We start from the raw sequence: 18,048 nt of genomic DNA on the forward strand, positions 1-18,048 counted from the left end.
TTGCTTGACATGACTTGACTTTGGTCTGAATGTGGCACCACAGATCATGAAGACTATTGTGAATAAGGTGCTGTCCCAGGAAAAGTCAATTGAGGACGCAACATCAGCCTACATTGACGATGCGTACATTAATGAGGATGTACAGTTTGCATCACGTGTCAGAAAAATTAGCTCAGTTTGGCCTGAAGTGCAAGGATCCTAAACGTCTAAAAGATGAAGCACACGTATTGTTATTGGATATCTGTGAGGAAAGAGGCATCCTACGATGGAGGCATGGCAGTGGGATTCCAGGCATCTCTGATGTTATTAAATGGCAGACTGTTTTTTTCTTTGGGAAGCGTGTTGGTCGCTTACCAACCTGTGGTTGGCTCTGTGCAGCTGTAGATGTTATTAAACATAGAGCGAATTTAGTGACCTCAGGTTGGGATGATGTACCTGATGATGCTCTCCTAACTCTAATGATAATGGAAACTCTAGAGAGAGTGAATGAAAAGGACCCGTGGGGGGTTGTGCCGATGGTGATGACGTGAATGTGTGGGTCAACGCCAGTTCATTGGTGTTGGGAGTCTCATTAGTGCAAAGAGGAAACGTGTTTGAGGATGCATGTTGGCTGTGACCCGTAAGTGATGCTCAGCACATCAACCTGGCAGAGTTGGACGCTGTTGTAAAAAGTATAAATCTAGCACTGCAATGGTAATCAAAAAAATTGCATCTGTACACCGATTCTCTCTGTGTCTATCACTGGGTGCCCGACGCACTTTCGGGATGTGCAAGAATCTGTACTAAGGCGGCCAGTGAAACATTGATCTGGTGAAGACTAGACACACTTCAGTCTGATCTGTGCTATTGGTTAGCATCACACTAATTGTGCTGACCAATTAACCTTTTATGAAGCCATGAAAATGAGTGTGGAGCACACAGTTCAATCCTATGCAGTTGCAGTTGGTATGATGAGCCCATGCCAAATAAAGGAGATTCATGCACAGTGGACATCTAGGTAGCAAGAGAACCTCGTATTTTGTAAGGCGTGTGGACCAGACAGTGACAAGGGCAGATGCCAGGCAGATTGTTAAGCACTGTGAGGCATGTCAGTCTGTTGATCCTGCACCAGAGCAATGGCAGAAAGAGTGATTGGAAATTAAGGACATGGCAACAGGTTGCAATGGATATCACCCATTACAGTGGGAAGCCCTTTTTAACTCTTATTGATTGCGGACCTACGTGTTTTACGGTGTGGCGACAAATGACCCGGCTGGATTCAGCAAATGTTGTTCGGCTGCCGAGATACATCATACAACTACAGACGAAAGCGATGAATCGTAGAGTGATGAGCTGCTGACAAACGCAATCAGTGACCCCCTCCACCAGAGAGTTTTGGCTATAGTTCATTCGACGAAGTGGAACCAGAGATGATGAACGTGCCCTTTCACAGAAGTGAGTGGAATAAAAGACCAATCCTGCAATGCACTCTGTGTGATCATGAGATCAAGGAGGAGTGTATTATTCATCAAAAAGCGAGCGGCCATGCGTTTGTGCTTTGTGTAGCTATACAAACGATAAATCAACATTCACCTTGGAAGCGTCCTTATGCCTATCTGTCATGCAGGCTGAGAAGAAAAAAATCAAAGAGATCCAAGATGGCGTCCATGATCTTTTGAAGCCCTTGATCTCACACGGTTCTCGCATGGTCACATGACACACCTGCTAAGAAGGCATGCCTGGACATGATAAAAGCAGGTCGATTGGAGGAGTTAGAGGGAAGCGTTCAAACCTGCTTACAGTGAATAGTGCTCGGTGTCTTGTCAGACTCTTTGATACAACCAGTGTCGTGAAATTTGATTTGAGTCTTGTTAGACCTTTTCTTTTTGTTTTGCTACAGAAACATAGGCAGAAAAAATACCTAGATAAATATTTTAGTTTTTTTTCACTTATTTTATATAGTTTCTCTGTCCTTTTTTTTTAATCCCTTTTTCATTTTTGTCCTTTATTAATCCCTTCCTCATTTAAAGGTACCCCCCTCCTTGTCCGCAAAAATGGCAAAGATGGTCGTGATATGATCGATCTCATTAAAATTTTATTTTCCTCTGTAAAAAAAACAAACTACTTGATCAAATTGAGCGATTTTTTTTTTTTTTTTTTTTTTTTTTTTTTTTTTTTTTTTAATGAAAACTTTATTCCATAGCTGGTATGTACAATATAGTTTTTTTTTCAATATCTTCATTTTTTAATGTCTCTTCTAAACTGCACAAGAACGTTTTTTTTTTTTTCTCATTTTATTAGTGATGTTAAGTCCAGGGGTGACGGCCCTTAGAAAAATTGTATATCTGATCTGGTTGATGATTGTATCACAGTCAAATCTTGTTGATGTGTATCATGTGATTAGTGCAAAAATTGAATAGGAGTTCCTATTTATTTGCCTCCCCACGAGGGCAGAGTTAAACATCAAGGTCGGTTTTTAATGTGGGGGAAGGAACAAAAGTTAAAATTGTCTCTGCTGTGAAGGATTTCACTTCCACTGAGAATAAAAAAATTGAAGTGTAGTATCAGAACAGATACTACACTTTGATCTTGGCTGGATTTATTTGCTTTCCCACCGAGCAAATTAGGCACAAGGCCGTTTTTTAATGTGAGGAGTGAAGGGGAAATGGGGACCAACTCCCCGGGGAGTAGGGAAGCTGGATAGTGACAATTGGTATGAAGGGTTTCCCCTACATTGACCGAGGTCTTATATGTGGGAGTAACCCCACATATGGTCTTTGCTTGTAGTATCTGTCGGAACAGATACTACACTTTGATCTTGGCCTGAAGGCCAAGAAATCTATGGTGTTAAATTGAATAGGAGTAAGTCACATGGTTTGAAAGCATTATTTTGTAAAGTTAAATTTGAAAACATTAGAAAATGAGTAATGTATAATTTTCATTGAAAAATTTAAAAAATGAAAAATCTTTTTTGAAACTTTCTGCAGAATCCACCTTCATCATAGAAGACTTTGTATATTTTTTTTCTCACTTTATTCATGATGTTAAATCTAGAAAAGAAAAAAATGAAAACTCATTTTTTTTTTCTTTTTTCTGAGACTTTGTGGCATTTTTTAAAATTGTATTTTTTATTGTTTCAGGTAAAAATGAAAGTTTATTTCTCATACTGCAAAGCAATGGGACTGATTCTTACAGCAATGATGATTCTAAGTCTGATTCTGTTTGAAGGCAGTGACATTGGTTCATCATTGTGGCTTACTCGCTGGACAAACGATCCGTTTTTGACCAACATGTCCAACTTGAACTCTACAGAATATTCTGACCGTACAAATTTATACCTGTCTTGGTATGCAGTGTTTGGTCTCGGTCAAGGTAAGCCAAATCCAAATCTGAAAATCACTTGCTTTATCTTATCACTAGCAGGGAAACCTGATGTCGCCCAGGACTAAATAAGGATCAATGAATATTCTATACTTTCAGTACTTTCATTGTCATTGAAATCAGTAAAATTGCCCATTTGTCAATCAATTTGATTGCTTGCATGCTTTAGTCGAGAACCCATCGTGGTGCACTGGGAGTTAGCTTCACATACCTCCCTGTAGTGACTTTGTTCACAATACGTTGTCTACATTGCACTGTAGAGAACTTACTGTACATTTTATAAAATTATTTTTATATAACTTCAAGTCCTTATATAAAAATAATTTTATAAAACAAACAGTAAGTTCCATACAGTACAATGTCGACGACAATGTATTGTGGACCAAGTCACTACAGGGAGGTATGTGAAGCTTCCTCCCAGTGCAGCACGGTTCACAATTGAATCATGATACTTGACTTTTGCATTTTAAACTTTACTTCAAAGTTTAAAATCAAAAGTCAAGTATCATGATTCAATTGTGCTCTAAATAGAAACATTCATTTCGAACGCACCCCTGTCTCATCAAAGAACTTAATGTTGATTTTATACACTGACCTCTTCTGCTTGTTCAGTGAGAAAACTTCTCAAATGCACTTGTAATGTTAGGCTGTATAAGGGTGTTAACTTTACTCAAAGTTGGACTGTTTCTTCTTTAATCGGATTTTTTCGATTATCAATTTTTATACCTATCAGACACATTCCAATATCTAAGAACACTCAGACACATAAAGTACATTTGTGTGAAATTTAAAAAAAAAAATTATCCCAACCGTTTCGGAGTCCATAGAGAACAAACGAACACAGAAAGTGCCTTTTATATATATATATAAGTAGAATTAGAGATAAATGTTACTAAAGGCAAGTTAATCTTCTACCTATTTGGGTAAATGTTTTTGTGTTTTAACTGATTTTAAAGCATTTATTTAATTTGAAACAAGTAATATTTATTGATTGGATTTCTGTCAATATTTTTTATTTTCGAGTTTTGAGCGATTATCGAAATTTCAAAGATTTCAACCTCATGTCGGCCATCCTACCATTCTAACTTAGCAATTCAGCACTTGAATTAAAATTTAAAATAAGCTAAACCTCCCCACCCAAACATGTTACTTGACTTTTGCATTTTAAACTTTAATTCAATCCGTTATATAAAATAATTTTATAAAGTCAACAGTAGGTTCTTTACAGTGCAATGTAGACTACAATGTATTGTGGAATAAGTCGGTGCAGGGAGGCATGTGAAGCTTCCTCCTGCTGCACCGCAGTGGATAGAGCAGACAATCAATTAATTTGATTGAAAAAAAAAAGTGATTTCATAGATTTCAATAATACAAGCATTGGAAATGTGGAACATGCATTGATCCTTATTCAATCACGGGCAATGTCAAGTTTTCCTGCTAATTTGTGCCATGAAAATTTATAAGAGTTTAATAGTGTGCTATCTTACGAAAAAGGTTGGGAACCACTGATCCAACCTCCATCGCATCACCATAGTTGTTTGTTTTGTAAGTATTTGCGCAGAATGTTCTCCGATGAACTTAATGTACTTGTACTTTTAAAATGAAAAATACCTCCGACTAGTTGCTACATCGCATCCCTTCATTGTAGAGGTCTTTAGATTCCAGAAGTGTTTCTGCTCTTAAAATTTCTTTAACTGCTTATCTTTGGAATTTCTTTCCTGCTCCTTGTTCCTTCCACCACAGTACCATTATGCAGAACTCCCTACCCACGTTGTCTCCCTATAAAGCTTTCTACTACAGTAGACCTTTACCTTTCAGTGGCAGCATACCTTGTTTAAGGTGAATAAAAATAATTTAAAAATGAAATAGTTTGAATAATCCAGATAATAGCATTTCAATTATTTATTTATTTTATTTTATTTTTTTCAGCTATTTTCATTTTGTCATTTACTCTCACGGGGGCATTTGCTTATGTCCGTGCCTCTTTCCGGTTGCACAACAACATGTTGTACAGTGTCCTCCGAACACCGCTCTCTTTCTTCGATACGACTCCCATGGGTCGCATAACCAACCGTTTCTCCCAGGATATTGATATAATTGATAATCCACTTCGAAATGAGATGAACACAGCGTTCCACACTACATTTCGAATAATGGGTTCCCTGATAATCATTGCATACAGCATACCGATATTTACTGCATTTATCGTCCCACTGTTCGCATGTTACATGTTACTATTGGTAAGTACGATGAAGCACCTTTTTGCAATTGCTACAGATGATTTTGTACTTGCGTAGTGAAAGGTTTGAATGTAAAATGTGATAAATGCCATTTTTAACATTTTTAAATTACAGTAAAGAAAAGTTTTGCATCAGTCGCCTTAGCACATTCTAAATCATTGTAATGTGATATGTTCTAGATATCCTTTAAGTGAAGTAACAAATTTTCCATTTACAATGTTTTTGTAAAGTCTATTTTCACTATTTTGGATAAATTGGATTTATCGGATTTTGGCATTCAAATTCTTTGTTTTACTTTGCAAACAGCTACGTTTCTGACACGTTTCTCAGATCAGCAAGGTCAACATGCCTCACTTCTAGATTTATTTCTGACCACAGTATCAATGATTGTGTAACGAATGCTCATAGCCCACTTAGGAATGCTGATCACGATGTGGTAATGGTAGAAATCGCCCTCAATTCTTGACTCCAAACTGAAGAATCATTGCTCAAAACTACAAGGTATTATAAGAAGGCTGACTGGGAAGCCATCAAGGATCTCATCAGAAATGACCCATTGGAAAATATCTTTTCTCTTCCCACTGAACATTGCGCAAATAAGACCACTGAATGTTTCAAAACAGCAATTGAAGCACATGTTCCCACGTGGAAATTCTATAGCAAACCCCACTCTCCTCAATGGTTTACTTCTACTTATGCAGCTGTCATTGCTCAAAGGCAGCATACATACCGCAGGTTTAACTAGCATAAGTCCAGTACATGCAACACTAGATGATCTGAAAATTAACCCTTTTCAGGTGCATGATATCATAAAAAAACTAGACACCTCAAACGCATGTGGACCCGATCTCATCCTGGCTGTGCTATTAAAAAATGCTCCGCTGAGGTTGCTCCAGTCCTCTCCAAACTTTACAACAAATATCTTAACAAATCTTGCTTTCCTGACTGCTGGAAAACTGCATCTGTGGTACCAGTTTACAAGAATTCTGGTGAAAGAACTGACCCTTTAAATTATTGCCTCATTAGCCTCCTCCTGCTTTTCGCCAAAATATTTGAGTCCATAATTAACTAAACTCTAGTCCATCACCTTACAGCTGTTAAACTTCTGACCAACCAACAATATGGATTTAGATGAGCCCGTTTTGCAACAGATATCCTAACTGTAATCTCTGAAGTATATACTATACACTGGACAAAGCAGGGGAAGATAGAGTGATAGCCCTAGATATATCTAAGGCTTTTGACAGGGTATGGCATGATGGTCTAAGGAAAATCGGATCATATGGTAACACTCTAGAAGAGTCATTTAAAACTGAATTTTACAAGTACTTTATCTATCACATATGGTTCCTTGCAGATGAGAACAGTAGTCCGAATAATCCAAGTGCTGCAAATTATTAATCCTCATCTCAAAAACTCAAACGTTTTTGTTTTTGCATCATTTTGCTCCCCATCTCATCTTTTGTTTTATCCTTTTCTTTGCTTTCTTTTTGAATATTTTTCTATTTAAATGATTATTTTAATTAATCATTTCTTTTTATTAAATTATTTTTGATAAACATTCATTAATGAAAATGTAAGAATGACGTTTATTTGCTGCTTTTTAAATGTACCTAATCATTTTTTTCTTCTTCTCTTCATTTTCCAACTTGCAGTATTTTTACATCCCGACAGCCAGGGAGCTTGAACGCACAAATTCCGTAACCAGATCCCCCATCTTTAATCATTTCAGTGAGACATTATCTGGCACAGCAACTATTCGAGCTTATAAAGCCACCGAACGCTTTATACAACAATCAAAAGAAAGAGCAGACGACAATATAAAACCCTTTTATTGCCTGATATTGTCTAATCAGTAAGAAAGCTTGAACATTTTTATTTTGTTTCGTCTTTAATATCTCTAAGCCCTGAAAAAAATAAACATAGTTTCTTAATTTTTAATTATTTTAGAGTATCTGGGGAACTTTATATATATATATATATATAATTTTGTTTTTTTTTTTTTGTTTTTTTTTAAGACAGTTTTTCTTACCTCCTCAAAACACATGATACACAACATTTTTTTAATTTTAATTTTTTGTTTTTGTTAAAAAAGCAAAAATGTTTTCAAGAAAGCAACATTGGATAAATTTCAACATATTTTGTTGCAAAAATAAAAATGAATACAAATAGTCCGGGGGCATCTAGTGTGTGTGTATATATATATATATATATATATATTTATATTATTCATAGTTTGATAAGATACACCTAAAGAAGGTCAGAGGTTACATCGGCCAAAACGTTGAAAAAATAAAACTCAGTATGAGAACAGTAGTCCAAATAATTTAAATAACATGAATTATCAATCCCTATTTAAAAAATTCAGAAACATTTTGTTGCCAAATAAAAATGCATACAAATAGTTCACCATAGCTAGTATGTCGGTATGTGTGAGTGTGTATATATGCATATATATATATATATATATATATATATATATATGTCATCCACAGATAGCTATTTGAATTATTTCATGATTCATCAGTCTGGCTAAACGTTGCTAGTACATAAATTTTCTCTAAAAACAAATTTAATTTTAGCTTCTAATTTTGAATTTTTTTTTTTTTTTTAAATTACCAGAGAACTTAAAAATGTGATAACAAATGACCGTTGCATTCCTTATTTATTTTTCAAATCTCTTGCCATATCTGCGTAGGCCTCTGTTTAGTCTAAAGAGACAATACAGCCTACTAATATTTCAAGTTTCTACCTCTATATATTTAGTTTTAGCTGAACTGTTCAGAAAGCTGAGCACTGGCTTTTTTTTATAAAGAGACAATGGATACCCTCTGAATTTGTACCTGTGAGATGAATCTTTAATGAAGCAAGGGTTACACAAATTAGTCATCATCTAACATATAAAGTTATCTGATCGGATTTTCAAAGTCAGGCCTAAATAGCAATTGGCTAGCCAGTCATGTTTGAAAATTGTCACTGTGTGTTATTTTACAGAAAAAAATAAAAATCTAATCGCTTTCAGCTTTTACATATTCTATCCTGCTATATAATTCTTTCAGTAGGATACATTGTGCGAGATTCAACGTTTCTTACTAATGGAAATTTTAAAATGGCCTCTGCATCCGCTAGCTACGTGAATGTTCACATCTTTTACTTTATTTACATATGAATTTAATTCAAACAATTTTATATAAGATTTATGAGGGCCACCTGCCTTTGTCCAGCCATAAAATATGCTTAAATATATTTTAATTCATACAGATCTCGTATTTAATATTAGAGAGTCAATTCTCTATTGAATATTATTATTGTACCTAATATATGGTATTGATTTTAAGTTTTAAAAAATTACTCGAGTGCCATCAGCTAGAATCTAAACCAAAACATTTAGCGCTCCAGTTACGTTTCATACCGTTTAAGCTATTGACAGATAGATAAGATTTAAAATGAAACCACTTCAAACATGAATGAATCCGTGCATGCACAAAAGTAATAGTAATATGTTGACAAGTTAAAACATTTTCCATTTCAATTGCTGACATATTTCTGTATGCATTCATCCATCCAAACAGAGTTTAATCATTATAAACCATCTTTGGTGTATGATTACTATTTCCTGTTAATTTCAGTGTTATGTGATCTAATAGTTTAAGAGTTTATCAGTAAAATATTTTCACACACACATACAGCTACTGCTTTGTTTATATAGATTACTTATTTACAATTCCCTGACTATTCTGTTAAAAATACTTACACACATAAACAAAACCCGTGAATTGTTACTGATCAACATAACATTTTTGTTCACAATTAGAGAAAGAATTCAATATGGCCGACATGTGATTGAGATTTTCATTGCACCACCCTCTATTTTGTCAGACAATGAATTCCTTCTGGATGGATACTTGGGAGATAGAAAATTTATAGTTAAACAAGGAATGTGCACTCCTGATTCAATCCATTCACTGTATGAGTTAGATTTTTTTTTTTTTTTTTTTTACATGGAGGTCACCACTTATCAAGGCCCAGAAGCCACTCAGGGATAAGGGTATATATCCTAATATGGAGTACTGCTCTCACATCTGGGGATGAGTCACTTGGAGCATTCTTTCTTGCCTCAACAATCTCTGGTCCCCCCTTGCCAATCTTTTACAAAAACACCCGTCTAGCTGAATCCACTGTCAAAAACTTTCTACACTCTTTACCTATGCCTAAATCAAAATGTGGATTCCATGAACAAAACTTCTTTCTTAGAACTGCACGCCTGTGGAACTCTGTTCCGTCTGCCTGCTTCCCTCCTGACTACAACTTGGATGTCTTCAAGTCCAATGTAAACAAATTCCTGATGAACCGCCCCCTTAAGTAGACACTTTAAATATCCACACTAATATACTGTACTTACAATAACCCTTATCCCTGAGTGGCTTCCGAGCCTTGATAAGTGGTGACCACCTTGTAAAAAAAAAAAAAAAAGAAAAAAAAAGTCGAGTACAAAATCGACTTTGTATAAGTCCTAGTACTGAGAAATGATGAGCGGAGATGGTTTGAATATGATTGGTAACCAATTTGTAATCTAGTGAAGGATGATCGCTATTGTTCTCTTGAGGCTCTTTCTTACAGAAGTCATAACTAGTCTTTCTCTGCTCTGTTGTTATCCCATGAATGATGCTCGACTGAGCCACAATCCTTGTAAGACATTAACAGCAGAAAGTGACTTCCTACCACTACTGCAAAGAACTCTCCTTTCTCCATGTGTCTAACATAAAACAGAATTTTCACAAACAGTTTCTTTCTAAAAGTTTGCTACCCGTGGAACACATTGCCATGCGACTTCTTCCCTGCAGGCTCATAAAAGGTCATCTTTAGATTCAAAGTCAACAAATACCTGTTATGTAAATTTTGTCCATTTCATTCACGATTTTCAATCCTCTCATCTTGCCCTGAGCTATGTTCGTCTTCCGTTCTGTCCCTACTGGGATATTCCGACCGTTCGGTTGTCTCTGTTAAAATAAGAACAAAATGTAATAAGTCCTCCGACATACCTCTCCATCGTACAGTATATCGATACTCTATGGCTTACTGGGATAGCTTTCGTACATTTATAGAAGATCTACCTCTTTGTTCCATGTTTAAAAAGAATGTGTCTTCCATAGTATCAGACCTAATCGAATGGTTAATTGTAGGTATAGACCGCTTCATACCCTCAAAAAATTCCAGCAAAAACCTAACAGCTAACTGTGGTTCTCTCCAGAATGTGCTGCAGCCATTGCGCACAGAAATCACTATTTCCATTGCTTCTAACGTAATAGATGTACTGAGACTAAAGCCACCTTCAGGACTGCCAGCAACCACTGTAAAAGACTAATAAAGAATACGAGAGAGTTGTATGCTCAGTCTAAGTCCAAAGTAACTGAGCAGCGGCTTGGTTCCCACCAATTTTGGCAGATAACAAACAAGGTCCTGAATAGAAGTGTGCTCTATCCCAACTATCATCAATGGACTTGAGGTAATCTTGTCAGCATCAGACAAAGCCAAACTTTGCCCAAAACTTTGCAACTAATTCTACCCTATGCGATCAGAGCTGCCAACCCCCCATATTTCCTCCTGTGTCTGAAAACACACTATGCGACTTATAAATATCTGTGCATAATGTTGCAAGCTAATCAAAAACCTTGATTCCAGTAAAACAACTGGCCCAGACAGCATTCCTATTATAGTGCTCAAGAAGCTTCAACCAGAACTAATTCCCATACAAAACTATTTAAGCATTGTCTTCCCGACTGCTGGAAAACCGCCTCTGTGGTACCTGTCTTCAAGAATTCTGGTGAAAGAACTGACCCACTAAATTATCGCCCCATTAGCCTCCTCCCGCTTTTCGCCAAAATATTTGAGTCCTTAGTTAATCAAGCCCTAGTCCAGCACCTAACAGCTGCTAAACTCCTGACTGACAAACAATATGGATTCAGGCAAGCCCGTTCAACAGCAGATATCTTAACTGTAGTTTCTGAACGTATATACCGTTCATTGGATAAAACAGGGGAGGGTAGAGCGGTGGCCCTCGATATATCTAAGGCTTTTGACAGGGTATGGCACGATGGTCTTCTAAGGAAAATTAGATCATATGGAATCACTGGAAGAATTCATAATGTAATTAAATCCTTCTTAAGTAATAGAAAAATCAAAGTTGTCCTCGACGGACATACATCCAAACAATGACATAAATGCGGGAGTACCTCAGGGGTCTATCCTTGGACCTCTATTATTCCTAATATTCATAAACGACCTCCCTGATAATATTGTTTCGGAGATGGGTATATTTGCCGATGACACCACTCTATAACAGATATGAGGGGAAAACAAATGAACACATATCCAAGGAAATGGCAGAAACACTAGAGGACGACCTCCAATCCGTAGTGGAATGGGGACAAAAATGGTTGGTCACATTCAATGCTGCTAAGACTAAGCTTGTTTCCTTCAATAACTACAAGAAACCTTCTCTACCACCCATAGCAATGGCCAAGAACACATTGCCTGAAAGTACTTCTTTTAAACTCCTCGGCCTAACGTTTACAGGGAATATGAAGTGGAATAGATACATTGAGAGCATTGCCAAGGCTGCTGCAAGGAAGGTTGGCTCCCTCTACCGTGCTAGAAAACTACTTACGCCTGCCAGTATCCTATACCTCTATAAGGCAACCATTCGCCCATGTATGGAGTACTGTTGTCACATCTGGGCTGGTGCATCTGCTGCTTGTCTATCGCTCCTGGACAGGGTTCAAAAGAGAGCCGCCAACCTGATAGGTCCTGAACTGTCATCTAGGCTTCAACCTCTGTCCCATCGACGAGATGTTGCATCCCTCTGCCTGTTCTACAAATACTTTAATGGTGAATGCTCTGACTAACTGCAAACACTTGTACCTCCCCGACGTAACTACCCCCGACAAACCCGACAAGCTACTAAGTCTCATCCCTTTACAGTAGAGATCCCTAGGTGCAAGAAAGCCTTTTACTCCAATAGTTTCTTCCCCAGAACTGCGGGTCTTTGGAACTCCCTTCCGGGATTCTGCTTTCCCAACTGCAATGATATGCAGAAGTTCAAGTGTAATGTTAACAAACATCTTTCTACTCTTCTCCCTTCATAATGACCCCGCTAATTAATTCCCTAATAGTAGCCCCCTGCTTCAAAGTGGCACTGTGCCTTGTTTGGGGTGAAAATTGAATAAAAAAAAAAAATAAAAAAAAGATAAAATGCTTCCCAAGACCTTAGAAAACCTCATCAGTATGTCCCATATTTAAAAATTCAGGTGATCAGTCATCTCCCTTTCAATACAGACCAATAAGTCTCCTGTGTGTCATGAGTAAGTTACTGGAATCTGTGTTAAATAGAAAAGTAGTGAACCACCTCAGTAAAAATAACTTCCTCAGTAACATGCAATATGGTTTCCATTCTGCTAGATCTACAGCAGGTGTGCTAAGAGTTATGAAGGTCTACTCCACAAAATCTCTAGCTACAGTATAGCTGGAAGTGTGTTTTCAATTATTAAGTCATTTCTCTTTGATAGGTTCATAAGAGTAATGGTTGATGGGCAGAAATCAGAAGCTCACAGTATTAATGCTGGAGTTCCTCAGGTGTCCATCCTGGGCCCAACTCTCTTCCTGATCTGCATCAATGATCTCCCAAATTGCATCCTAAAATCATTAGAACGATCCCACCATTTTCCAAGTCCGTTGCCAGGGCTGCTGGAAAAATGGTGGGATCGTTCTACTGTTACAGTAGATATCTCCCTGCTGATGCAATTCTCTATCTGTATAAGAGCCAAGTACATTCAAGGATACTGTTGCCACATCTGAGCAGGAGCTGCTAGAAGCAGCTTATCCTTCCTTGACAGAGTTCAAAATAGACTTTGTAGCCTAGTAGGGGATACTCTTTTCTCTTTCCTGCAACCTCTTTCCCACAGAAGAGATGTTGTGAGCCTGTCTCTGCTTTATCGTTATTTTCATAGAAAGTGCTCATCTGAGCTCCAGTCTATGCCCCCCCCCCTGTCCTGACTTTCACAGAAAATACTCGTCTAGCTGAACCCACTATCAATAATTTCCCCCACTCTTTATCAGTGTCTAAACCTAAATGTAGATTCCATGAACAAAGCTTTTCTTAAAACTGCACGCCTGTGGAACAGAGTTCCACTTTCCTACTGACTACAATATGGTTGTCTTCAAGTCCAATGTGAACAAATTCTTAATGAGGCATACCCTTAAGTAATCCAATTTACCAAATTTCCACGACTAACGATGACTATGACATATTCCCCTTGACCACTGTACACTCATTAACCCTTATCCTCAAGTGGCCTCCGGGCCTTGATAAGTGGTTACTCCTTTGTGAAAAAAAAAGGTCTTCATCATTGAACTGACAATATATCTCTTTCATTAACTTTTATTCTCCAGTAACTTTTGGCCTTGAGAAATAGTAACTTATTAGTACAGACTCCACAAATCTCCCAAATTAAGATATCATCGTAATTATTAGTTAATTATGGATCTTTGGTTTATTTTCAACAGCCTCATAACTCTTGCTTCTCTTAAGTTGTCTTTTAGTCCTCACATTCCATGACGATGTTTCTGACAAAGGGGAGGGGGAGAATTGCTGTGTTCCAAATCAAAATCCATCAAACACTTGGCTTATTCCTTTGACCTTAAAATAGCATTTTGTTATTTACTTTTAGCTCCTTACACCAAGTGGCTTCATACCTTGTCTAGAGCGACTTTCATTAAAAAAAAAAAAAATTAAATCTAAAAGTTTTTTTTTCTTTTTTTTTTTAATTTCAGATGGATGAGTGTCCGCATGGAATTAGTTAGTTCCCTATTGATATTTTTTGTTGGCGTTGCTGGAATTTTATCTCGTGGGAGCTTAAATGGCGCTCTCCTCGGAATGGCTATAAATTATTCCTTTGAAGTAAGAAAAATTTGAGTTTAACCATTTCTTGTTTTTTTTTTTTTTTTTTTTTTTTTTTTACATGTTCAAAATTGATATATTGCTGATTGTTTTAGAAATAACAAAACTATGGATTGATAATGTGATTTTAGAATGAAAGTTAATGTTTATGATTATTATAAACAAAGTCTTGTGTGTTGCAAAAGTCGTGATGCTACAAGATCAGACTGTCTGAAGATATCGGCCTCCTGACTTAAAATTCAACAAATATTAATGTTACTGGTTTTTTCTTTCTCTTTGCAAAATTCAATCATGTTCTGCAAAGCCAAAAACAAAAACAATTTTCCTCTCCAAAACAATCAAACCGAACACCATGAATAACTGAGAACATTAAATAATATAAAAAGGGTTGATATGCCATAAAACAAAAACAACCAAACTTTGGAAGACTAGTATTCTTTAAAAGAGGGATCATTTAGAATCCGGGTAAACTGTAATTGCGGAAGTACACCCACCTATCTACTCCACTCTTCAAACTGGTATAAAGAATGAACTCATTTTATTGCAGTTTTATAACTGTTTTATGATTCAACCCTATGACCTTGACATTTACACGTCACAAATATTCATGCAGCAATATGCAGATGCTGCTGCTGCTTAAAATAAGGTTAAAATTAAACAAATAAAAAATTCTTTTTAGCAGTAGGAGTTACAAATTAGGAGTTTGTACCGGGCAGTGGCGTGAAGAGATCTAGTGATGCTCGAGGCCAGCACCTTGATTCCATGTCCTGAAGACTCGAGTATAAGTCCTAGTACTGAGAAATATTATGAGAAACGGGGTTTGTTTGAATATGATTGGTATTCAATTTGAATACCAGGATTATCGTCCATTGCCCTATCCACACACACACACACACACACACACACACCCTACATACTTCTAGTGTTGGCTGAGATCTGAGGTCATGAACAGGAAGTTGGAAATAAAAGCATGGCAAAGAAGAAAGATCTGCCTCTTTTGGTTTATGAGCTAGGTATGTTTGGACGCTAGCTTTTGAAGCTCTATCGAGGGAGCATATGATGGGGAATTAACCTAATACTATAAAAGAATAATGCAACTGAGAGCATGAGCCATTGAGCAAAAAATGTTATTTTCTTTTATGTTTTTTCTTTTATGTTTGTCTTTATGTTGATAGGAGTATGACCATAGAGAGATGCTAGAAAGATGACTCTATCCACTGAGTATCTACTAACATGTGTTATATATATATTAATGATGGGACGATTCCAATATTTTTCCCGATTCCGATACAATTACCGATTCCGATTCTTTATAAATCTCTAATTATTTAACTATAATATTGCTATTTTCCCCGATTTTAGCTTTACTCATATTTAAAATCAATGAACATTTATTTCATCATTATTACCAGCAATGGAAGATTTTACTTTAAACAAAATCAAATAAAAAAAAAAAAAGACAATTAAAAAAAAATTGTTTTGGCATCGGAAAATAGGCATCAATTTTTCCAATACCGATTCCGATATTCCCAATTCTGATTCTGATTAATCGTCCCAACACTAATATCCTAATATATATATATATATATATATATATATAGTCATCCACATACAGTACTGTTTCGCTGTTTCATATATAGAATAAATTATATATGTATAATATATATCTATGAGCATCTACTAATGTGTTAGAGACACAGCTGTTTCTGTTAATGGAGACAATGGGGATTGAATAATGCCCCCTGGCAATCTTCCATTTATACTTTCTCAGTATTAGTGTAACAGAAAAACATTGTACTCTAAACAGAGTGTGATCTTAAGCTGTGTGCAAGAATGTCAAATATAGGATCTGGTACATTAGAAATATTCTGCTATTATGAAACTATCCTCCCAGGCATTACCTCCTTTTTTTGGTGGGAGGGGGGGTATAGAAGCGGGTAGTGTAGTATAGAGCAGCTCAAACAGAAGCAGCAATGACAAGACTGAAGACCATATGGAAAGACAGAAAAATCCCTCTTGGGACCAAGTTGAAGCTACTAAAAGCACTAGTAACTTTAATCGTGCTTTACACATGCGAGACATGGACACTGGATGCAAACTTACAAAGGAGGATCCAACCAGTATAAATAAGATGCATCTCATACAAGGACCATGTCACCAACAATGAAGTCCACAGAAAGGTTACTCAACAAGTGCGTCATTAATAAGACCTAACCATGATGAACAAAAGAAAACTCGGATGGTATGGGTACGTAACATGCAAAAAGAACTTGCAAATACCATTCTGCAAGGAACAGTCCAAAGAAAAAGAAAATTGGGTACACAGAAGTGGGCTGACAACATTGACAGGGAAATGCTTCGATGTCACCCAGGCACTCGCCCACAACTGTATCAAGTTGATCCACCGTTTATCTATCATGCAGTGCCCCTATGACCCTGGTGGATTATAGGACCAGTAACTTTTAATGCTTTAATTGCTTCCAATATTTATTTTAACAGCACCTTATGTTATGAAAATAGAAAGTGGACCTTAACCCTAACCATGCCATGTCACCAACAATGAAGTCTGCAGGAAGGTCACTTGACAAGTGAGTCACTATGAAAACCTAATCACCATGGTGAAAAGGAGGAAACTCAGATGATATGGGCATGTAACACATGCAAAAGGATTTGCAAAAACTATGATGCAAGGAAGAGCTCAAGGGAAAAGAAGATGGGGTAGGCAGAAGAAGTAGGTTGATAACATCCTTGATTGAATAGGGAAAAACCTATATTGTTAACCAGGTACTTGTAAACAACAATAACAAATGATGAGTTATGGAACCAGTAACAGTAACCATGTAGTATATGTTCGTTTGTCATGTTATCATCCTCCAAGGCATTACTTCCTTCTTTGTGAGAAGAAGCAGTAAATATAGTATATGTTCGCTTATTATAAAATGTACTATTAAAAAAAAATGCATATTTCTGCTTGTCAAAATAATCCAAATTTCTTTTGTTTCATTTGAATTATGTTTCAGATCACTCAAACATTGAACTGGTTGCTTAGTATCATCGTTCAGTTCCAATCAAGTTTCGTCTCCGTGGAACGCATAATTGAATACTGTAATCTTCACCCTGAGGTGAGCAGCAATTTCTGTATTTTATTTGATATTGTTTTCTTTTTTTTTTTTTGTTTCTCTTTTGTTTTGTTACATTAAATAATAAGTAATTAATTTTGTTAAAGTTTACAATAAGAAATAAAATGGTATAGCAGTTTGCTTGAAGTATTGCCGGTAAATAAATAATAAAAATAATTTAATAAGCAGTGCAAGAAAAAATAAAAAATCAGTAAGAGATGAATAAAACCCAAAAATTTAATTATAGTAATATGGTATATTTTTCTATCAATCTTTTCATATTAGCCATAAAGTTATTTCTTTTAATTGTGGAAAATCTCTTCATTTGGTTTAATTTTATGATAAATAAAGAAGGGCTTTGTGCTAGGACAAA

At 36.3% G+C, this 18,048-nt stretch overlaps 1 protein-coding gene across 1 annotated transcript in view; it reads left to right on the plus strand.

Annotated features, from left to right (window-relative positions):
- Positions 1-18,048, plus strand: part of LOC145277555 (multidrug resistance-associated protein 1-like) — a 131,266-nt gene that overhangs the window by 89,250 nt on the left and 23,968 nt on the right. Inside the window, exons 21-25 of the mRNA XM_080129027.1 lie at positions 3,120-3,351; positions 5,290-5,600; positions 7,256-7,455; positions 14,430-14,556; positions 17,577-17,678. Coding sequence (XP_079985153.1) covers positions 3,120-3,351; positions 5,290-5,600; positions 7,256-7,455; positions 14,430-14,556; positions 17,577-17,678 — 972 coding nt within the window. The remainder of the gene's footprint in view (positions 1-3,119; positions 3,352-5,289; positions 5,601-7,255; positions 7,456-14,429; positions 14,557-17,576; positions 17,679-18,048) is intronic.

Source organism: Euprymna scolopes, chromosome 6, assembly GCF_053919585.1.
Source record: "Euprymna scolopes isolate OS-2025 chromosome 6, ASM5391958v1, whole genome shotgun sequence".
NCBI lineage: Eukaryota > Metazoa > Mollusca > Cephalopoda > Sepiida > Sepiolidae > Euprymna > Euprymna scolopes.